The 18,556-nt window shown below is 43.4% G+C and overlaps 1 protein-coding gene across 13 annotated transcripts in view; it reads left to right on the forward strand.

Annotated features, from left to right (window-relative positions):
- NEDD4L (NEDD4 like E3 ubiquitin protein ligase) overlaps positions 1 to 18,556 on the forward strand; it is a 397,256-nt gene that overhangs the window by 352,187 nt on the left and 26,513 nt on the right. For all 13 annotated transcript variants that reach the window (XM_053288369.1, XM_053288370.1, XM_053288371.1 and 10 more), the window contains 4 exons: positions 1,838 to 1,896; positions 6,825 to 6,890; positions 11,573 to 11,802; positions 17,395 to 17,516. In XM_053288369.1, the coding sequence (XP_053144344.1) occupies positions 1,838 to 1,896; positions 6,825 to 6,890; positions 11,573 to 11,802; positions 17,395 to 17,516 (477 nt within the window). The remainder of the gene's footprint in view (positions 1 to 1,837; positions 1,897 to 6,824; positions 6,891 to 11,572; positions 11,803 to 17,394; positions 17,517 to 18,556) is intronic.

Genomic DNA, 18,556 nt, shown 5'->3' on the forward strand with positions numbered 1-18,556 from the left:
GGCATTCGAGGTCATACCTAATTCTGCACATTAATTCATTTGGAAGAGTTGCCACCACTGAGATTCATATCTGCAATTGTTCGATTTCATTAGAGCCTCTGTTTCACCTATTGATAGGGTGGGGAAACTCCAGCTTTTTCCCACATCATGAAAATAACAGGGGTGTTAAAAGATGCTAAGGGAAGCTAATCCTCTAGGCAACTTGGGCTGATGTTGAATAGTGGGCTTACGTGTCATTAATTGTGTTCTACCTCTGTGGCTACAGCATAAGTCAAAACTGAGCATGCCACTTCCTGATTCCAAGCTACCTCCACACCCACAAGCTCAATCTTTGCCGTGAGTTGCTCAGCCTTAAACGCACTGGTTGACATGTTGCACAGCATCATGCAAGTGGTTCAGAACTGCCTTGTGGCTGTCTCAAACACCACTAGGGCTGTTCTACTACTACTTAAAATTGCACAATCATACTTGAATGATGCTACATCCCTTGGGAAATAACGGACATAGTGTCATACAACTGCAGTTGCCCAAGTTTAAATAGTAGTGGAACATCCCTGTGTGGCAACCGCACAAGCAGTGGTAGACCCCTGCAGTGGCGCGGGCAGTTCTGGATCGCCCACATGACTCTGCACAATATGTCAGCCATTGTGAGCATATGGCAATCACCAGAAATGGAACACTTTGAAAACACCCAGATAATTAATATAATCTCTACATTTGGGAATCAGATTGTATGGTGAGTTGGTTTAACTCAAAATGTATGTAGACTTATAAAAACAACATGAAAATGAGGGCTCCTCATCATAATCCTAAATGGATAAAGCCCTTTTCTCTCTCAGGGGTCGGCAAGCCACTACTGCCCATGGACACTGAGCACATGCCTAGTGCACAGTGCCATTAAGCATATTGGTGCCTCATTTTCAAACAAAATACATGTATTATTATAGATATACCTCACCCCATGTGCAGGGTTCAGGTCAAGTGACGTGGGTTGTTTTTTCCCCCCTTATACTTTTTCACAAAAGAGAGGGTATCTCAAATGGGTCCTCAGAGAGGTAAACATCTGTATATGTGAGGAGAAGCCTTTAAAATTATGCCAAAGGTTCTGAAATGCCCTCCCCCACCCGCCCTCCACTAATTTAGAAACCCATGTCTCCCAACTTTGCAGCCTTTTCACCACCCAGAATTTGCCCCTGGATCATGGACAAGCACACACAAATTGCCACTTCTTCCAATTTTGTCTGTCTCCAGTAGTATTGTTTCTCTTACTCATTTAAATATCCAAATAGAACTGAATTGATTTCTTAATAGTTCTAATTTAGTATACTCTTAAATGTAACAGAATTTAATTTGTAGGCAACCCCAGTGTTTTCTTACTTTATAAACAAGTGAGTAGACCTTACCTTATGTTGAAACAGCACTTGTAAAATTGGCCCCTCTCACGGAAACACAGAATTCAGCTGCAATTAATTTAGTCAGCTCTTTGAGACCATTATTTCGTCTGAATATACCAAATCTGAGATTGAACACAAATTATAGATCTTTGGAAAAGAAGTTTATAATTTGCGTACTTGATACTGTAAAGATTTTTAACAAATGCAGAATGACTCAATACTAGATTATAGTTGGTATTTGCATTTTTGAATGGATGTTTCCCACTAAACAGTGTGATGGGCTTCTAATGGATGGGGTGTATGTATTTTCCTTCTAACCCTGGAGAATGTAGTTATATGGAGATAGGTAGGAAGTAGACATGAAAATGTTTCTTAAAGATATCTGGAAGTAAACTAATGTCGTAAGAGAACTAACATTGTGATTTTATATTATTAATTTACAGATAATAAAATTACCCAGTGGGAAGACCCTAGGCTGCAGAATCCAGCTATTACTGGTCCAGTAAGTATAGAGTCTGAATAATTTGAAACATGAGCTGTGAAAATTTTTGGTGATACTAGCCTCTGGTACCCTGAAGATCACTGTAAGCAGAGGTTTGCTGCTTACAGTATTATTTATTTATTCATCCATTCGTTTATTATACCTTTCAACAGAAGTCCTCAAAGTAGTTCACAAAGAAAAAGAACATAAGAAGGTGCCCTGCCCCCAAAGGGCTCACAATCTAAAATGAAACAGAAAGTAAACACCAGCAACAGCAACTGTAGGGAGTCCTCTTGCTACATATAAGAAAATCACCACTGTGAAGAGTACCTCTTTGACCAGTTAATAGGGCAAGGAGGAAAGAAGCTGCCTTATATCGAGTCAGACCATTGGTCCATCTAGTTCAGTACTGTCTACTCAGACTGGCAGCGCCTCCTCCAAGGTTGCAGGCAGGAATCTCTCTCAGCCCTATCTTGGAGAGGCCAGGGAGGGAACTTGAAATCTTCTGTTCTTCCTGGATCAGCTCCATCCCCTAAGGGGAATCCTGCTTAGCTCTCCTCTCTTCAGGATAGATACACTGCCATCTACTACTATAGTGCTGCTGTTGTCCGGTCACAATTTTTCTCATCCTCTGCTCCTTTCCGCACTGGGGCTGGGGACAAAAGGGGGAAATAGATTTTGGCAGTAATACAGAATTGAAGATTAGATCTATTGCTTCTCATCACCAGAATTTCAGCACCATCAGTTAACAGATCCCTGCCATAACCAAAATCTGGCAAGTGAGAAGTGCTAGGACATGAACTAGGAAGCTCCTAGGTTCAAATCCTCCTTAAGCCCCCAAATCACTTAGATGGTCTTAGGCAAGCCGGGTCTTTTTTACACCTGAGCTCCCTATCTGCAATATGACGGTATGAGTACTCAGCTACCTGAGAGGTGGTTGTGAGAATTATTGAGGTACTAGCTGAACCTGGTGCAGAGCATCTGTGCCTCTAGGTCTCCCTTGTTCTCTCCCCCTGCCTCCCCCCCCCCACGACCACTCACTGGCTTGCCATTTGGCCGGCAAGCGAACCCAGAGAGGGAGGCTGCACCGCCCTCTCCACCACCTGCTCAGATGTTCTCCTTGTCTCTGTGAACAGGTGCAGAGAGGCTTCATTTGGCCCCAGTGCAGGCAGACCTGACATTTGGCCAGCAGGCGGGCCGGAGTGGGGAGGCTGCACCGCCCTCTCTGCCGCCTGCCCGCCCGCGCTTCACATTTGGCCCCAGTGTGGGCCATCCTTCCTTTTGGCTGGCAAGCGGGCCTCTAGTTTGCCACTGCACTCCTCTCCCCCCCCCACCGCTGGCTCACCTGCTTCAGCTCCCTCCCCTGCCCACCTCCTGTCATTGTTTTCTTCCCACCCACCGCCTTTGTCCTCCTGCCCACACCTGCCCACTTGTTGTTTTCTCTGCCTGTCCGCCCACCCACCACCATCCACCACCATCTTTTCCCCTGCCAGCCCAGCTGCCTCCACCGCCATTTTATTCCCATGCCCGTCGCTGTCTGGCAGCTGCTCGCAAACTCTCGCACGGGTACGCCTTAGATAGATAGAAAATGTGTGGCAAATACTGAAGGTCCAAAAGCGCTAGATAAAACAGGTGATCGAACTAAAATGCCAAGGAAACAGAAGAAGCTTCCAGCCCCACTTCAGGATTACTCCACCCTTTGGTCTTGTTGCTGGTCAGCAGCCTGTGGGTGGGCACCAGGAGAACTCTGCCTACCAATCTCTCCTGCTCTTCTTTTCAGATGGCTCACTGGGGAAATTAGTTTAGGGTTCAGTCCTGTCCTGGGTAACTGGACAAATAGACACACGGTGGTTCTCTTATATTAGCTGAGGTGAAGGGAATAGTAACTGTCCCTAATTAATCCAATCAACCCTCTAGTGGCTGTTGCTGGTGTCTCCCTACAAATCTCTCTTTTTAGATTGCAAGCCTTTTTAGAACAAGGAGCTATCTTCTTACTGCTTTTTCTATGGGAACTCCATTGTGAGCTTTTTTTTAAATTGAAAAGCAATATATAAATATTTGTAGTAATAATAAATGCTGTTCTGATTATGTTCTCATGCAGTTGAAATAAGCTTGCTACTGGCATAGTCTAGGTGAAGGTGTCCATTTCCTTTAAGGTTCAAATTGGATTTAGGAGTAGTCTAGAAATCATTCCATATGAAGCCTTCCAAAGCTTGCTATACTTTGACCTCACTTGGACTGGAGGGATTCTTTAAGAATCTGCTTTCTCTCACCATATGCCATGTTAATGGAATTCTTTGGCATCTTTTGTAGAGTTCCAGAATGGTTTTAATTTTTTTCCCATCTGTCCCCATACTTGTTTGTTGCATTCAGTTTCTTGAAGGAAAACATATATACTTCCTGGTTGTAGAGCTGTTATTGTCTGCTTGAATATCCTATCTCCATATTCATTTTGTGTTTTGGACCTCTTATTGCTCTTTAAAGATGCTGAATTGGAGAGGATTGTGTTTTGGTGTGCTAGCTTCCTTTCACCAAAGCATTCCATCTGTTGAGAAATGACTTTATCAAACAGATGGATGCTTCCAGCTCCAGTATGCCTGGAACTTATTACATTTGTCCTTCCTTCTGTTGTTCTGGAGCTATGTCAGGCAGCTTCCTTTTTGAAACCGAGATCCTGGAGGTAGCCCTCAAATAGGCATTAGGTATTACGATTTTTTTTCTTAGCAGAAAATGATGTGTTTCCAAGACAGCGAGAAATACTGCATTAGTAATCCACCCACCCCTGGTGATACAGCTAAAGAAGGTGCATTAGCTGTATATTTTAATTTGGCATACCTGATTAACAGAGGCGTAACTATAGGGGGGGCAGGGGGGGCACGTGCCCCGGGCGCCATATTTTCTGGTCACGTGGGGGGCGCCGCCATGACAAAAAAAAATTTAAAATTTTTTTTAATTTTTTTTTTTGGTTAATACAAATGTTTCCTGCTCAGTGCAGCAGCGCTGCAGCAGTCAAGGGAGCGTGTCGGCGCCCCTCCCCCACGAGCGGTCCCTTCCGCGCCGCCCGCGCCCTCCCCCCCATTGCTTTGCTGGCGCCTGGCGGCCAGTCAGTGTCCTGGCTTGGCGGCGGTGGGCGCTTGTGAGGAAAAACCTAAGTATAATGTAGTATGTTGGGAGGGCAGGGGGGCGCGGGGGGCGCCATTTCAGTGCTTGCCCCGGGCGCCATTTTCCCTAGTTACGCCTCTGCTGATTAATGGGACCAATTACTTTCCCATTAGGAACTGAGATATGAAATAAATTAGTATATTCATTTTGTATTCTAACAAGTCTGAACTCGTGGGACCTAGAGAAAGAATCTGCATGGAATTATCTTCATAACTAGAAAGGCCAGAGCGATAGAGGAAGTTATCCATAGAAGCATCCATCATGTTTTTCGGAGCTGTAGTGGTGCCTTCCCATTGTAAAAGAGAGCCTTCAGGCTGCAGCCCTTGGCAAACTTTCTAGGAAGCATCTAATTGAACTCAATGGGGTCACTGGTCCATTGAGACATTGCTCATGCTACTCACATTTTGGAAATAGCTGTCTCTGTTCCCAACTTTCTGCTGAATCCTTGTCTTTGAATCCACAACTTGCTTTCTTGGACATCAGCTCAACTGCAAGGCTTCTGATGGATGTGAGGCAAATACAACAGTGTTTTACTGCTAGGGCTTTCATCTAATTAAAGAAACCTTAGTTGATTAATCTGTACTAGCTGGGCCAGGCGCAGAGCATCTGCACCTCTAGTTCGCCTGCCGCAGCTTTCTCCCCCCTGCCCCTGCTTTTTTGCCCGCCAGCCATCTTCTTCACCCCACTGCTGGCCAACCATCTTCTTCAGCCGCCTGCCCCCCGCCGGCTGTCTTCTTCCCTCACCCTCCGCCGTCGTTTTCTTTGGCCAGCTGCCCACCCGCTGTCATTCACCACCATTTTGTTTGCCAGCTGGCCAACTACCACCACCATTGTCTCCCCCGTCTCCGTCACTATCCGGAGCATATCACTATTGTGATATCACTATTGTGCACACATGGGATTAGCGACAGGTATGACTTAGAGAAATATATATAAAGATTTTTGTTGATTGATCAGTATGTAATCTACATATTATATGGGTCAAAACTGGCTCTGAAGCAAGAAGTGTACCTTTTTTGTTTTTAAATTATGTACATTATGCATTAGAAGAGGGTTCATCAAAAGAGGCATTCCCTCTATGTAAGAGAAAAGGGGGAATGCTTCATGTGCCATATGCAATTTTATCAAGGGCACCTTTTAAGTTGCTTTTAAAAATCTATTTAATCAACTGATCCATGGATTAAATGCTATGGCCCTACAATCTTTATCCTTTATCTGGAGTATGTTAGCAGAGAGTTTGGGGCATTTAGATGTACTATTAATGCTTCATGTATTCCATAAAATATCAGCCTAACAGGTACATGTCAGTTTCACAGCTTAGACCCACACACAAGCAATTCCATACATTCAAAACCCATCTCCAGTATGGGTGGGGTGGGGTGGTTCCTCTCTCTGAATCTTGACATTTGAAAAGTACAATGCAAGCTCTTGGGAGTAAGGATATAGAGTTGTTTGGGTGGCTCGTTGCAATCACTTGCCTTGCTTGAATTTTTGTTTCTGTAAATCTATTCTTGGTCTTACAAGTGAGTGATGTGCAAACATGCATTTTGTCAATCTGTCATTCCTACTACTTTACCTACACTCTCCTAATGTCAAGCTGTCCTGAATAGCAGTGGGAGCTTCAAAAGAAGGAGAATCATGGACTGAGTGGCTTGTATTGTGAATAAACTAGGGGGAGGGGCACTAAAGTGAGAGGTAGCTGGAGAAGTGGATGCAAGGGGCCAATGAACACTGTCCATTTTCATTTGATGCTTTGTACTGACAGTAATAGTACTCATTTCTTCCAGGCTGTTCCATATTCCAGAGAGTTTAAACAGAAATATGACTACTTCCGGAAGAAGTTAAAGAAACCAGTAAGTTATTGCCTATCAGTATGATAATATATTGTCCTGGGATATGAGGAAGCAGTTCAGATATAGGGAAACCACATACTTTATAGCAATAGGTTACTCTCCATACTTTTTTAAATAATTGTTATTCTGCTCTTCCAAAAACATCCAGCTAGCTACCACTTCCATCCAGAAGGTACCCTGGCCACCCCTTCTCTCTCACTTAAGTGTGGATTCACATGACTGGATTCCACAGTATTTTCCATTGCTTTTTCAGTCACCAAGTGACAGGCAGGGATGTTATCCCGGAGATATGAGGGATATCCCAGTGATGCAGGTGCCAACATGTATTACATTGGTGGGCAGAATTCTGTGGGAGGGGTCTATGACAACTTGCCACGGGCAACTCGCCACAGCTAACTCGCCGCCGGTCAATTGGACGCAGCCAACTCGCCACAGGGACAATTCGCTGCAGGGAACAATGCAACTCCCCCCTGCAAGCCCGTCCTATCACTTTGGCTTTCAACCGGAGGGGACAAGCGGGAGGGAGGCGAGAGGAAGCTAAATTTCCACCTACCACTCACCAAAGCATGTCTTTCATGTTCTGCAGTGGAAGGAAGACTCTCTGCATTCCTACCTGTGGGGTTGTGCCTCATGAGAACTGAAATGCCAGGTGCGAAGCCTGCACCAAAGGTTTAGAGCAGGCGAGCTGCCATTTTCCTCCTCACATTGCCCCTTTGCGGGTCTCCCCAAAGCAGCAGCAGACGTTGCTGCTGAGTTCTCTTATTAAAGCAGACTACCTCAGGAGTACCCTATGGATATTAACAGAATATTTGGGGGATATGGTGTGTTGTTGAACACATGAGGTAGTCTGCTTTAATAAGAGAACTCGGCAGCAAGGTCTGCTGCTGCTTTGGGGAGACCCGCAAAGGGGCAATATGAGGAGGGAAATGGCAGGAAGAAAAGACCAGTGTGACTGCAGCGAGTTGGCCACAGTGAGTTGGCCCACCCCCCTGTGGGCCATTTTGAAAGCTGGAGGCACTGTAGAAGTATTGGGCAGGTTCACCCAACTGCCGGAAAGCATGCACTCCTGGTGCAAGTCAGTACCTGTGGCATCTGAACCTGTGAGTGGAAGATGTTGGGTTCCCTCTGCCATCTAACATTCTCTGCCCAACTTCAAATCTTGGTTACAGATGTCAGGCAGCAGAGGAAACCCAATCAATTTTAAAAAATTTAGTATGTTATTAATGTGTTTTTATCTGTTATAATTTTGTCTTATTATTATTATTATTTCTTGTTTACACAGTCAGATAGGTGTTATTGACTGGTTTGTTTTATCCAGACATCGAGTCCTTCCCAAGGACCTGGGATGCCAGAATTTTATTGTCAATTGTTATAGATATCGTTGCAGAATATAGGCTGTTCCCAGTAAAGCTGCTTTTTGTAATTGGCTGATGGTGATTTCTGTGACCCCTGTGGTGTTGAGGTGCTCTTCAAGGTCTTTAGGGACTGCACCCAGGGCACCAATGACCACTGGGATTATTTTGGTCTTTTTCTGCCACAGCCTTTCAATTTCAATTTGTAGATCTTTGTATTTGGTGATTTTTTCTATTTCTTTTTCTTCTATTCTGCTATCCCCTGGTATTGCTATGTCGATTATTTTAACTTGTTTTTCTTTCTTCTCGACTACAGTTATATCTGGTGTATTGTGTGGCAGATGTTTGTCTGTTTGTAGTCGGAAGTCCCATAATATTTTTACATCTTCATTTTCTTCAACTTTTTCAATTTTATGGTCCCACCAATTCTTGGCTACAGGTAGCTTGTATTTTTTGCAGATGTTCCAGTGTATCATCCCTGCTACCTTGTCATGCCTTTGTTTGTAGTCAGTCTGTGCGATCTTTTTACAACAGCTGATCAGATGGTCCATGGTTTCATCTGCTTCTTTACAAAGGCAGCACTTGCTGTTTGTTGTGGAATTATTATTATTATTATTATTTATTCGATAAGGGCCAGTTACTCTCCCCCTGCTCAATAAAGAAAATCACCACGTTAAAAGGTGCCTCTTTGCCAAGTTAGCAGGGGGAATGAATTTTTATGAATTTTAAATGTGCTATGTTTTATGTGTTTAATTCTGTACACCTAATTGAATTGTACACAATTCTAATAATAATAATAACAACAACAACAACAATAATAATAATTAATAATATTTTCCACCTGACATTGGCAGGTTCAGACAATACAGGAAGGGGCGGAAGTACAGTATCACGCACACTCACTGGGAACCTCTGCTTCTATTTACTTTCTGGCAGTCATGTCTGTCTGTCTCACACACACATACACACACACAAACACACTTAGACTTATATATAAGGGACTTTCATAATGAGGGACCCTTCACAGATATGGCCAAGACAGCACAGGAACTACTTAGGCAAGCAGTGAGTCTATCCTGGAGGACAAACAAGCAGCAGGAAGCAATGTGAAAAATGAGTTAACAGGTATTTTAAGTGTTTCCCCCTTTTAACAATTAAGGTGGTGATCTAGTATTTGTAGAAGGGCTGCTGGAGCACCACCTTCGATTCCCCTCTGATAATAGAGGTAGGCAGCTGGAGGTCCAGGCATTCAAACAGGCCCCCAGAGGCTTAACATCTAGCCCCCAGCATACTCCATCCCAGGGACACCACCCTTGTTATTAGCCACTTTCTCTTGTGCAGACCAAGGGAAATGAGTCGCTGAGCTGGATCTCACGATCAGTGAGACCCGGTTTGGTGAGCTGAGCAGGGAGAGCGGGCTAAGCCCCTTCTCTCCGCAGACAATCATAGCGGGAGCCCTGGGCAGCCGGATCGGCCGCCCACACGATTGCCGGCTCCATGACGGATCGGCCCCCGGAAGCTCCAGCATGCCCTGCATGAGTGCACAGGGCATGCTGGCGAGACCCCCGGAGCAGGAAGGTGGATTTCCGCCTCCCCTCTGGGGGTCTGCTCATGGTGTGAGAGGTCTCCTCGTGAGTGGGAGGTCTCCTCGCGCCACGGCTACTCACGATTAAAAAAAAAACAGGTTTGCGGAGCAGAGCCCGGTGGTTCACACGTTTGCAGAAAATGGGGCTAGCAGAGGCTCGCCCAATTATCTGCAATCATGTGAATAGCCTCAGAGACTTACAAAAGAAGAGGAGGCATCTGCCAAAGCCCCTGTTGTTGCTCCAGCCGGGGAGGAAGTGGTTAAAGGGTCTTTGCCTGTGCAGGAGCAAGCAGTCAGTTTGGGTGGCCTTTCAGGCCTTTCCCAGTACAACATATAGCTTCTTAAACATTAGCTTCTGGTTGGGGGCTCTCTGAGCACAGCTCATGCAAGTTTGTATTCGGGCAGTACAGGTTCTGTGCTAGCACAGTTGGACTTACTGTGGATCCCACCAACCCAAGAATTTAAAGAATGCTCCAGCACATAAATGTTTCCAGTGTATTGATCAGATGAATTACAGCCTAAGCAACTCTGTATCCCAGTACAAATATATTACTGAGAAGTGCTTGAGCAGTCCTTAATTCTCTAGTGACACTTCTTAACCTTTTAGTTCATTCTACCAAAGAGATTGATTATCATGCAGACAAAGTAGCAAACAGAAGTACTAAGCTCGCTGATCAAACAAACAGAGCTTTAAGAAGAAGAAGCTTGCTTTCCACTGAAGGAAACCTGAGATCATGAATTCTTTCAACGTATTTCTTCCCCTCATTATATTCATCCCACCCTCTCCTATTTTCTTTGTGCTGACTTAAACAACTACACACACACACACACCCCCAAAAAAGCTTAGGTAGTTTGGAGGGTCTTGGTACAAATATTTCGAAGCCCCTTGATGACCCAAATGTCTCTTTTTTGCTGTAGGCACAGTGCCAGTTTTGCTTCTCTAGCAGGTTGCAATGAAGGGAAGAGAGGTGTTGGTGCTTACCAGGATTAGAGGAAAGAGGAGGGTCGTTGGGGTCAAGTTGCTGCAAAGATTATTTAGGCTGGATATTAGAAGAATCATCCTAACAAATTGAAATCCTTGAGATAGTGCCCTGATTTAGCTCTTGATCTGTAAGGCTTCCATGTTCTCTCAAACAGACATGATCATTATGCAGGTGTCCCTTTGTTTGCATGAAGTTGTCACTGTTGGGTAGCTGAGCCATAGGCAGCGACCATTAGGGGGCAAAAGTCCAAACTGGGACAGCCAGAAACATTCCAGGGGTCAAGTGGAATAGATGACAGTTTTAACTTTGATTTTATGATTGTACACCATTTTGCATTGTGGACTGAATTCTCCTAGTTGCTCAAATTGAATTTTGTTCCCAAACTTTAAAGGGAAATCACCTTACAAATCTTAAAACATACACAGACACAGATACACACACACACACTGAAAAATATTTTCTCTTATCCTTGTCCTTATCCACATTCTTTTCTTCCGCTGTCGTGAGTAATTCGTGTTGAAAGAGCAATACTGTTACATAATCTTTGATAATACATAATCTTTGATTATGGAGCTGGCCTGATTGGCACCTCGCAGAAAACGTTTTTCAATTGTTTTGTTTCGCTGCTACACTATGGAATAGGGAACTGTGTCTAATTTGTATAGCTGGAATATAGGATCCCCACTCTCTTTTTGTGATGAAACTAGCTAATAAGTGGAATGAATTTAGACCAATCTGTGAAAAATGTCTCTCTCCATGCAGGCAGATATACCAAACAGGTTTGAGATGAAGCTCCACAGAAATAATATTTTTGAAGAATCGTATAGAAGAATCATGTCAGTGAAGAGACCAGATGTATTAAAAGCTAGACTTTGGATAGAGTTTGAATCAGAAAAGGGCCTTGACTATGGAGGTGTGGCCAGGGAATGGTTCTTCCTGTTGTCCAAGGAAATGTTCAACCCATATTATGGCCTCTTTGAATATTCTGCAACGTAAGTACTTTGTGCATGAAATTTTGTTCTTTGTTAGTCAGTCTATACAGTCAAAGGTCCATATGGAGTTGTTTACCATTTCTGTATTCCAGGTGTGGTTTTGTTTGTATCCTAAATAATGCGCTTGTTCAAATGAAGATGCATCCTACCATATTTTGGAGCTCTATTTTTATTGTAGATCACTGCCAATGATTGATGTGCCCTGACTTCTCCTCAGTGTTGTTTAGCTGTACTAAATTTAGTACATTCTGGTCTACGGAGTTGAAAAGCTTTTTCTTCTCAATCAATCAATTAATCATCTTTATTATGGTCAAAGACCAGCACAGGATAAGTATAGATACAATATAATAAAACACATGCTAAATGAAATATAACTCTAAAAGCTAAGTACGATTATAATAGTAAAATACAACTCTAAAAACTGTATGGAATTATTGAAGTAAAATACTACTGGCTAAGCCTAAAACCTGTAGGAAGATTAATAGAGGAAATGAATCCTTAAAAGTAGGGCAACTAAAAGTATAAAATGGTTAAAATAATATATACAAGCTACATAAAAGCAATATAAAAGCATTGAAGTAAAAGGCAAATTAAAATTATTATGCAATCAAGCAAGTGATATGCTCAAAGGTCAAACATCTGTTGCCAGGGATATTAACTGGCGGTCAGGATCCTGTGGATCTTGCACGCTTCCCCACAGAACCTGGCAACTTTGTACGTGAAGGACCGATTGTCATCTGAGAGCAGCATCTTGGTGTAGACTTGACTAGAGTGGCTGGGGTATTTAAGAAGCTGGGGAGATATGAGCCTGTCCCAACTGTCTTTATAAAAGGGACACGACAGGAGCACATGGTCTATGGTTTCCACATTTCCAGAGTCACAAGGACAGATCCTTTCTGTGAATGGGATCTTCTTGTATTTGCCCTCCAGAAAGGCGGAGGGAAGGGCATGACACCGGGCAAGGGTGAAAGTCCTTCTGTGGCTTGCTACTTCCAATTGTGTCAGATATGCAGAGGGGGAGACGGTAAACTTACGACTGTCCAGGGCCAGAAAGCCTGTCACCTTACTTAAATCTGCCTGGTGTTCCGTGTCCAGAATCCTCTGTTTGATGGCCATTTTCACCTTGTCCCAGCCCATTTTAAGCAAAATGGATGGAGAGAAGCCACTTTGTTGGAGACTGCCTGTTTCCATGAGGACTGAAAGTTGTCTTGCAAGGTTAGCAGGGCCAGGCCCCGTGAACAAAAGGCTAATTTGAGCCAGTGGTTGAGAACTGTCATCCAAACCTTCACCTCCACTTTTATCATGCCAGTTTGCAGGAAAAACCCCAGGAGAAAAATCCAGTGATTGACTGCATAATTCTGGCCCATGCACATAGAATTTTTTGTGTGTAGACCTCCAGATGATCCATGCCCATGTGGGTGGTGGAGGCATGGTGGATGGGCAGGTGAGGTGCACTCCAACTCACCTCCTCATGGTAGGCTAGTTCAGAGAACTGGTATAATCTGAACCAGCCCATTGCTAAGTTGACACCTAGTGATAGGAAATGAGCATTATAGCACAGCTGTTGGGAACAGACACACTTACCATGTATTGAGCAAGAGAGCCAATCTTGAAGTGCCCTCACTGCATCTAGTCCAAACTTCGCTATTGCTCTGCAGGTGTAAGTTCTGAGGTGGGGGGACATCTTCCAAATTTGCCAAAAGAAGAAGCCAGCCATGCTTAGTACAGATTGGCTGTGCCTGCATGTGTGTGTGGGGTGTGTGTGTGTGTACAGACGTCACTAATAAATCTTCCCCATGTCCTCCTCCAAGAGTCCTCCTTGGAGTCTGAGACCAGTTGAGTCCTGACATCTTCTCACTTCTTTGGAGGTCGCTCACAAGAATAAATAAAATACAACATCAACGATAAGACTAGGATTTATTTATTTATTTATTCATAAATTTGTATACTTCCCACTACCAAAGTCTCTAGGTGGTTTACAGCACACTGTATGCCAATATGATGGCATACTACTATTAAATAGAATTTTCCAACTGCTTTGCCATGCATTCAAATACATGCAGTTATGTGCACGCGCATGCACACAAACACAGCATGAGCCTCACTCAGAAGATGTTTCTGCCTTCCCCATTGTCCTAATGCTCTCTGCCATCCCCTTCCCTCTACTGAAATTGCCCCCGGCATGCAGGTGTTCTGGGAGCCAGTTCCTGGCAGAATTGCAATGAAATGCCCAAGGCACAGTTTTCCACTTGTACAATTTCCAATAATTTTCATGCTTGTTACATCTTCTCAATAACATCTTGACAGAAGAAGTAGGAGTAAATTATATTTCTGCCAATGTATAGCTGCCTTTAAAAAAAAAAAAGCTGCAGAAAGGAATCTTAATTACCGTTGCCCCTCTCCTGGGTATAGATATCGTCATTCTAACCCAATTAATTCCCGTTTCTGCCTAGTAGTTAACTCTAACAGGTTTGTTAAAAGATTGATTTATTTATTACAGGTAGAGCTTGCTGTGTAGGGTATCAATAAGCATATCACTTTCCTTTATAGGTGCTCAGAGTGCTGTAAACTAAGCCTGAGACAATGGATAAATAGGAGCTTACTTATTCAATAACATCCTGATTTTCTTTCACAGCTTGTGCGGGCAGTAAATGAGACCAATGTATCAGAAATTAGGAGTGAAACCGCGGTAATATACAAGAACTGTCTAGTACAGTGCTACTGTTCCTTTTTCTTTACAGTGACACATCAGGTTTCAGTGCTGGAATAACATCATATTTTGTGGTGTTGCACTCAAGACATTTGCTAAGCATTTATTGGCTGCTAATACCAAAGACCTGGTCTGATCAATTATTTTCCCTGAGTGAAAGTCAATATAGTCTCAGCAGGAGCAAGTCTCAAGCTCTTGGGTGCCTCCTCTAACATAATATTCAAATGAGATTTCTATATTAGGCGGTATAGAAATTCAATCAATCAATCAATCAATAAAAAATGGGACTGGATTGCATTTGTCAGAACATGGGATCTACTATTGTGTTCCTCTGTTGAAAAGCAGGAAGGTCATGTCTAGACAAATGCAGCACAACCTGGCGAATATCTATAAAGCCCTAAACAGCTTGGATCCAGGTTACCTAAGAGAACACCTCCTCCTGCACGATCTCCTGAGATCATACGGGGAAGTCCACTTGCAGCTGCTGCCAACTTGTCTGGTGGCAACCCAAGGTTGGGCCTTCTCTGTGATCACCCCTATGCTGAGATACAAGGCCCAGCATTGTTGATGGCCTTTAAACAGGCCTTGAAGACACATCTTTTTCTGCAGGTTTTGGGTTGAACCTTTTAATTATGTTTTAGCTGCTTTTAACTATTTTAATCTTCTTTATATATATTTCTACAAGGCGTACCCTTCACTGATCCCATGGGTAGCAACTCTCGCGAGAGTTTGCGAGCAGCTGCCTGGATAGTGACAGGGACGGGGCAAGAAAATGGCGGCGGGCGAGCGGGGAGAGAAAGCACCAGCCAGGCTAGCCGGCAAGGGAAAGTGCCGCCAGTGGGCCAGCTGGGAAGGAAAGCAACCTCCAGGCCGGCCAGGCTGGCAGGCGGGGAAGGAAAGCACCGGCCAGGCTGGGCAGCGAGGGAAAGTGGACTGGGAGGAGGAGAATGAACTGGGGCTGAAGGGGGGGGATGAAGATGGGGAGCTGAGACAGGGAAAACTAGGGGCTCTGATGCTCTGCGCCAGATCAGCTAGTTTGTTTTATTTGTTGCAAACCAGCATGAGATTTATTGAGTGGTGATATATAAACATAATAAATAATTTGGTTCAACCTTAAGTACTACACATTTAAGGTTGCCGCCTCCCCCCGGATTACTGGATTTTAAGCAGGGTCCCTTGCGCCCGGATTCCCAGCTTTCATTTTACAAACTTTACACGCTCTAGCCCTCCTGCGGCCACTTTTCTGTTCAACCACTGGACTTAGAGAAAGGCAGGTGAAGCACAGGAGGTCAATTGTAAAACTGCAAAATTCTAGAGGGTCAATTGTAGAGGGTCAACTGTAGAACTGAGTGGTGGTGAAAATGCACTCAGCACTGCTCCTCAGCACGAACTTTGATTTGGCATCTTCACCAATCTTATCTGGTATCTTCACCTTCACCAATAAATAGCACATTTAAATTAGCATATTCAAACCCATAAATAATGTATTTATTCACCAATAAATAGCATATTCAGGTACAGGTAAATAGAGTGGGGTAATCGTCTGCAGTTGATGAGGAATCCATGATGGTACTGCACACAGCTAATTTAATGCTCAGATAAAGAGATCCTCTCCAACTATTGTTGGTAGATATCCAGGGGAAATACAAGTCAACTGGACAGTGCATATGTTAATTTGCATAGTGTGCAAATTATTTGCAAGCTGTTTTGCATAATATGCAAATCAGGGTGCCCAGATTTGGAGATCTTGAATATGGCAACCTTATATACATTATTGTAAGGTGGGGTGGAGGCATAGTGCAAATCTATAAGGAATTATATATGAAAAAAGCTCTAAATAATGGATCCTCAGAAAAGACACTCTCTTGCAGTCAATAATTAAAAGGGCACTGCCATTTTTAATTAGCACCTTGAAATGACAATCACTACTGCTATTTAAAAAAAACAAAAAAAACCTTACCATAACATTCCTATTGAATAAGGATGCTGTCTTTTCCTTAAATGCTGTAGAGGTAAATAACACCTCTCAAGCTACTGAGAAATGTACTTGCACAAGCCTCAATTGAAGGGAGCAGCCCACTACCCCATCTGTGGTCTTGGTTTGAATGGGACACATCAAGTGGAGTTTATTCAGATATGTGTTGTAGTAAAATAGGATGTGTACGGTCTACTCCTGTCTGCTAAATTCCAGAGGGTTAGCCATGTTGCTATGTCACAGCAAAGATAAATGAGTCCTACTGTATGTCTTCTTAAAGACTAACAGTTTTATTGTGGCATAACCTTTTGTGGACTACATTCCAGTTCATCTGATGCACCTGTTAATGGTTGTTATTACTTAAATTTATATTATAAAGGACACACAGAGGTATGGAGGGGAAGCCCTATATGGCCAAAAGGCCAAGTATTGGAAGTACAGTTTATACTGTTTCAGCACAGAGCTCAAATGCATGCAACATAAGCACAATGTGACCGCACACGGCAGCAAAAATTGATGTGTTTATCTTGAATAAATTTGAGCTTTGCAAAGAAATGTCACAGGCTGTACTGCTTGTACTCCATGGCCATGTGGCCCCATTCTTTTCTCTCTCTTAAGAGAGAGAGTGTGTGTGTGTCTGCCAAATGAAGATAATGCGTCATGCATCTGACAAACTGGGCTATCACTAGTTTCATTTTTATTTTGCTGGTTTACTATGGGGAGCAGATATTTGAATCAGTCATGTGTACCTGGTGTATGTAGTTCAAATAACCTATTGCTCCTAAAGGATATTCTGTACAGCTTTGTGCTGTTTGGCAGCAAATAAAAATCGTGCATACTTGATGCCAATTTCTATTTCTTTCCTTTTTCTCTCTCTCCCCCTTTCCCTTTTTTGTTCTGAAATAAGGGACAACTATACTCTGCAGATCAATCCTAATTCAGGTCTTTGTAATGAAGATCATTTGTCTTACTTCACCTTCATTGGACGAGTTGCTGGTTTAGCAGTGTATCATGGCAAACTTTTAGATGGTGAGTTATATAGGAGAGTGTGACCATAAAAGTATGTCTTAACATTGCTTAGAAGCGATAATGTTTCTAGATTCTGTGTTGTTTCTCTCTTTTATGACCACATTGCCTAGTGCCAGCTCCTTCATGGAGAGACATAAAGCGAGTGATGTAATAGTTCAGAGGTTCTGTGAGTAGTGTTATTTCTTCTGCATATGAATGCCTTGGAAAGCAATGAAATTAAGGCAGTGCTACATTCCGAAAAAGCAGCAACTTTGTAAAAATGTCATTGCCTTACCACACAGATTACTTGTAAACATCTGTCAGTTGCTTCTGCAGAACAACTGAGGATAAGCTACTCTATAATCCTTTCCTTTTCTTGAGCTGCATTCACAGAAATGTCTAAAGTTTTGTGCAAGGATAACCAAAACTGTGCAGCATGGCTTTAGTGCTCTCTAAGATAACCAGAAGCAAGGGAGAAGGGGACTCTTGTACAGATAACGGTTGTAGGGGCGTAACTATAATAGGGCAAGGGGAGACAGTTGTCTGGGGGCCCACTGCCTTGGGGGGCCTCCCAGAGGCAAGTCACATGACTGACTCCCCCAGCCACGCACCCGCCCGGGCTTCCTTCAGTTGTATTCATCCTCCGAAACTGATGTGAGTGTTAAGACCTGGAGCTACCAGAACAGCATGTCTTTCTCTAGTACCATTAAATGACTTGCATTGTCCACAATTTACAAAACCTTTTAAAAAATAATTTAGGATGATGTTATATATGCTTTTTGTTACCACTATTCAGTCTCATTTAAGAATTCTTTACTTCATGAGCTGAGCTTCAGTGAGTGGGGGGTGCATTTTCAGATCTTGTCTCTGGGCCCACTCCAACCTTGCTACGCCACTGGGTAAAGAAGAGCAGTTCCATTTCAGGAATAACAATACTCTTGAAAAGGACACTTCCTAAGGATTTGTGCAATGGGTGTCTGTTTAATAGCCCTTGGCTTTGTTTCAGGGTGTTGGATCACTCAGTGGGTTGATAATATGTACGAAATGCCCAGTATCTCCAG

This window comes from Hemicordylus capensis, chromosome 2 (genome assembly GCF_027244095.1).
Source record: "Hemicordylus capensis ecotype Gifberg chromosome 2, rHemCap1.1.pri, whole genome shotgun sequence".
In the NCBI taxonomy this organism is placed as follows: domain Eukaryota; kingdom Metazoa; phylum Chordata; class Lepidosauria; order Squamata; family Cordylidae; genus Hemicordylus; species Hemicordylus capensis.